Consider the following 3,913-nt stretch of genomic DNA (forward strand, 5'->3'; position numbering starts at 1 on the left):
CCCCCCCCCCCCCCGCCCCGTGTCCTCTTTACTTGACCACACCCTGAAGCCTGAGACCTCTGGACTTCTGACTGCCAGTCAGGGCCGTAAGTCCCCAGACATGTCATTCAAATTGGATTTCTATCAAATCTAACTGTGAGGTTTTCTCTTTACTGGTCTCTTATGCTGAAGTGCATCCTTGATTTATTTTGGGGGCTGGAGCCTGGAGGGCTCGAGGTCAGTCTTCCCCAATTTCATCTCTACCCTTTTTCTTCCAGCCCCACTCTAGGGCAATACATGTTGCTTCCCTCTGGCTTAAAGAGTCTATTGGGATGTTAATGTGGATATTGGAGAACCCCCTCCCCGGCGTAATTGTCTGCCTCTTCTCATCCCCAGAGGAAGGAAAGATCTACTCTTTGGTAGTGAATGAGACCCAGCTGGACCAGCCACGCTCCTACACTGTTCAGCTGGCCCTCAGAAAGGTGTCTCGTTGCCTGCCTCACCTGCGTGTAGCCTACATGGCATCTAACCAGAGCAGTATCCTCTACATCATGGGTAAGAACTGCCTCCCTTCCTGTTAAGACCCCAGCCTTAGAAAGACCCTCCAGATACTGACACCCTTCACCCTTACTCCAGCTCTGTGGATGCTCTGTAGGATGTCCTATGGAGGGCATCTTAGGAAAATGATGGGTTTAGATTCCCAGGCATCACAGCCAATGCATTTCTAGCAGGGTGAGACTCCCTGGATCTTTCAGCTTTCATCTCAGGTGGGGCCTTATCCCTAGGAAATAGGTGCCTAAAGCTGCTGAGCTGAGGGCTCCTGACCCCCCAGACCAGGGGGGAGTGTATTTTGAGGTACATACTCCAGGGGTGTATCGTGATCTCTTTGGAACCCTTCAAGCCTTTGACCCCCTGGACCAGCAGATGCCACTTGCTCTCTCACTGCCTGCCAAGGTAGGATCCTGGAGGGACAGGTCAGACCAGAGGGGTGGGGGTTTAGGGATTGGATGGTGCTGAGGACCTGAAGTAGTAGGAGCAAGGAGCTGGGTGTGGTGGCACACACCTCTAATCCCAGCTACTGTGGAGACTGAAGCGGGAGGATCCTTTGAGACCACCCTGGACGACATCATGAGACCACATCCCAAAAAGAATCAGATTGATCAGGAAGGACAGGGGACCCAGGGAGAGGGCTAACACAGAGGGCAAGGCCAAGAGAGATCAGATGGGGATGGCAGCTCAGCAGTTGGGAGGTTCTGGAGGCCAGAGTTCCTCTAAACAGAACTGGAGGCCTACCTCCTTTTTCTGTCTTACCCCCTAGATCCTATTCTGTGCTCTTGGCTACAATCACCTTGGCCTGGTAGATGAATTTGGCCGAATCTTTATGCAAGGCAATAACAGATATGGGCAGCTGGGAACAGGGGACAAAATGGACCGAGGAGAGCCGACACAGGTGATTGTTTTCCTGGTTTCTCTCATCCCAGCCCCCTTCCTCCAATTCCCTAAACCCTAGATCTGATTCTCTAGTCCCCATAGAGTCTGTGTTATACTCCTCGGGACAGTTAAGCCAATCAGCATGTAAGGACTGTGGTGGTGCTGCATGTCTTACCTAGGGTTGGCATTACGCGGTCTGCCCTGTGTGGTGCACGCTCAAGTGCAGTAGGGATTTCGGGAAGGGGTAGGGTGAGGGACCTGGGGGGCTAGAGAAACTAGAAGAGTCACTCAAGAGCAGAGCCTGGCGAGTCAGAGAGGATTCAGGCAGGGAGAAGGAAAGGCATTCCGTGCAATGGGGATGGGAACAGGGACGAAGCTTACCCATACCCAGGATAGTGACAAGACTGGCCTGACGAAAGCACAGAGGGTGTACTGGGAACCACTGAGATACTGAGGCAGTATAGGTGGGCACAAGCCCGGGGAGGTACGGATTTGGGAAAAGCCACTGCAGGTTCTGGAACAGGAGAAGGCAGGCCCAGGGGGCGGCTGAGGACAGTTGGCTGGTCTTGGTGCATAGGAGGCCCAGGCGGGAGGCCCGCTAGGAGGCTGTTGAGTGGTAGCAGTAGTACTTGAGACAAAGGGCCTGGCGCTGCTACAATGGTGGTGAGAACGGAAAGGAAAGGATACAGGGGAAGGGAATGAACAGGCCTTCCAAACTGATCAGATATAAGAAGAGGGTGTAGACAGAGGTGACTCCTGAAGAAAGATGCTGTCACCAAAAAATGTGTGAGTTGGTTTGAGGAAAAAAAGGTGTGAATTTGGACTTCTTGCAGTGAGAGGAAAACACCAAATTGGAACTGTCTAGCTTGCAATGAGAGTCCAAGTTGGAAGAAGGCTGAAAGACAAAAGTAGAGACAGAAGAGCAGCTCTGGGCGTTGGGCCCTGTTTTAGGAGGGGATGATGAAGAGATGCTTCTGAGCTAGGAGGCACACCCCTCTAGCACCATATCCCAGAAGCCACGGGAGCAGAAAATTTCACACAGTGTAGGTGGGAGGGTAGTTAATGGTGGCAGTGTGACAGTGTAGAAATACACTTACTGACATGCAAAGATGGTTATGCCGTATTTTTAGGTGAAAAAAGTTTTTTGAAATGGTTTCTATCCCATTTTTTGTATAAAAATATACAACTTGCCCAGGATTCACTCTAAAAATAAGTAAATAATGAAATAAAATGATAAAAAGCCACAACTTATGTGTGTTTGTTTAGGCAACAATGAAGAATATCTAGCAAGATGTTAATCGTGGGTGGCAGGATTTCAAGTGATTTTTAAATGAATAAATTTTTGCTTGCCAATATTTTATCATTTTTCTTTCTTTTTTTTTTTTTTTTCTGAGTTGGAGTCTCACACGGTCGCCCAGACTGGAGTGCAGTGGCCGCTCCCGGCCACCGCAGCCTCGCCTGCTGGGCTCCAGCAATCCTTCCGCCTCAGCCTTCCGAGTAGCCGGAGTTACAGGCACGCACTACCACACCCTGCTGATTTTTTGATTTATCGTAGAGATGAGGTCTCGCTGCCCAGGCGGGTCTCAAACCCGCAGGCTCAGGCAATCCACTCACCTCAGCCTCCCAAAGGCACGGGATTACAGGCTGAGCCACCGAGCCCGGCTTCATTTTTCTTTTTTTAGAGACAGGGTCTTACTCTGTCACCCAGGCTGGAGTGCAGTGGCACAATCACAGCACACTTCAGCCTCAAACTCCTAGGCTCAAGCCATCCTCCCACCTCAGCCTCCTGAGTAACTGGGACTGTAGGCATGGGCCACCACACCGGGTTAATTTTTTAAATTTTTTTGTAGAGACAGGGTCACACTGTATTTCCCAGGCTGGTTTCAAACTTCTGACTTCAAATGATCTCCCACATTGGCCTCCCAAAGCTCTAGGATTACAGGCACGAGCCACCATGCCTGGCCTAGTTTTTCTATAATTACCATAAATTACTTATCTGTTTCTTCAGAATTAAAGTATTAACAGTCTCAGGAGAATGAGTGTGCAGGAGAGGCCATGGGATTTAGCAGCTGGGAAGTCAGGTACCTTTGGAGAGAGAGCATATCCATAATCAGTAGCATAGTAGGAAGAGAAGGATCAAAAGGAGGTTCAGGCTGGGCATGGTGGCTCAAGCCTGTAATCCCAGCACTTTGAGAGGCTGAGGTGCGAGGATTGCCTGAGCTCACAGGTTTGAGAACAGCCTGGGCAACATAGTGGGACCTCGTCTCTACAGTAAACCAAAAAATTAGCCCTACGTGGTAGTGCGTGCCTGTCGTTTTGGCTACTTGGAAGGCTGAGGTGGAAGGATTGCCTGAGCCCAGTAGATCTACGCTGGGGCAGCCATGAGCATGCCACTGCGCTCCAGCCTGGGCAACAGAGTGAGGTGAGTGGATTGCCTGAGCCCGTGGGTTCGAGACCCGCCTGGGCAGCGAGACCTCATCTCTATGATAAATCAAAAAATCAG

The 3,913-nt window shown here is 50.5% G+C and overlaps 1 protein-coding gene across 1 annotated transcript in view; it reads left to right on the forward strand.

Annotated features, from left to right (window-relative positions):
- The window catches only part of FBXO24 (F-box protein 24), an 11,142-nt gene that overhangs the window by 5,391 nt on the left and 1,838 nt on the right, over positions 1-3,913 (forward strand). The window contains exons 6-8 of the mRNA XM_008048954.2: positions 376-534; positions 812-933; positions 1,298-1,429. Coding sequence (XP_008047145.1) covers positions 376-534; positions 812-933; positions 1,298-1,429 — 413 coding nt within the window. The remainder of the gene's footprint in view (positions 1-375; positions 535-811; positions 934-1,297; positions 1,430-3,913) is intronic.

The sequence above is a fragment of the Carlito syrichta genome, unplaced genomic scaffold (assembly GCF_000164805.1).
Source record: "Carlito syrichta isolate Samal-C Ts95f unplaced genomic scaffold, Tarsius_syrichta-2.0.1 Scaffold130370, whole genome shotgun sequence".
NCBI lineage: Eukaryota > Metazoa > Chordata > Mammalia > Primates > Tarsiidae > Carlito > Carlito syrichta.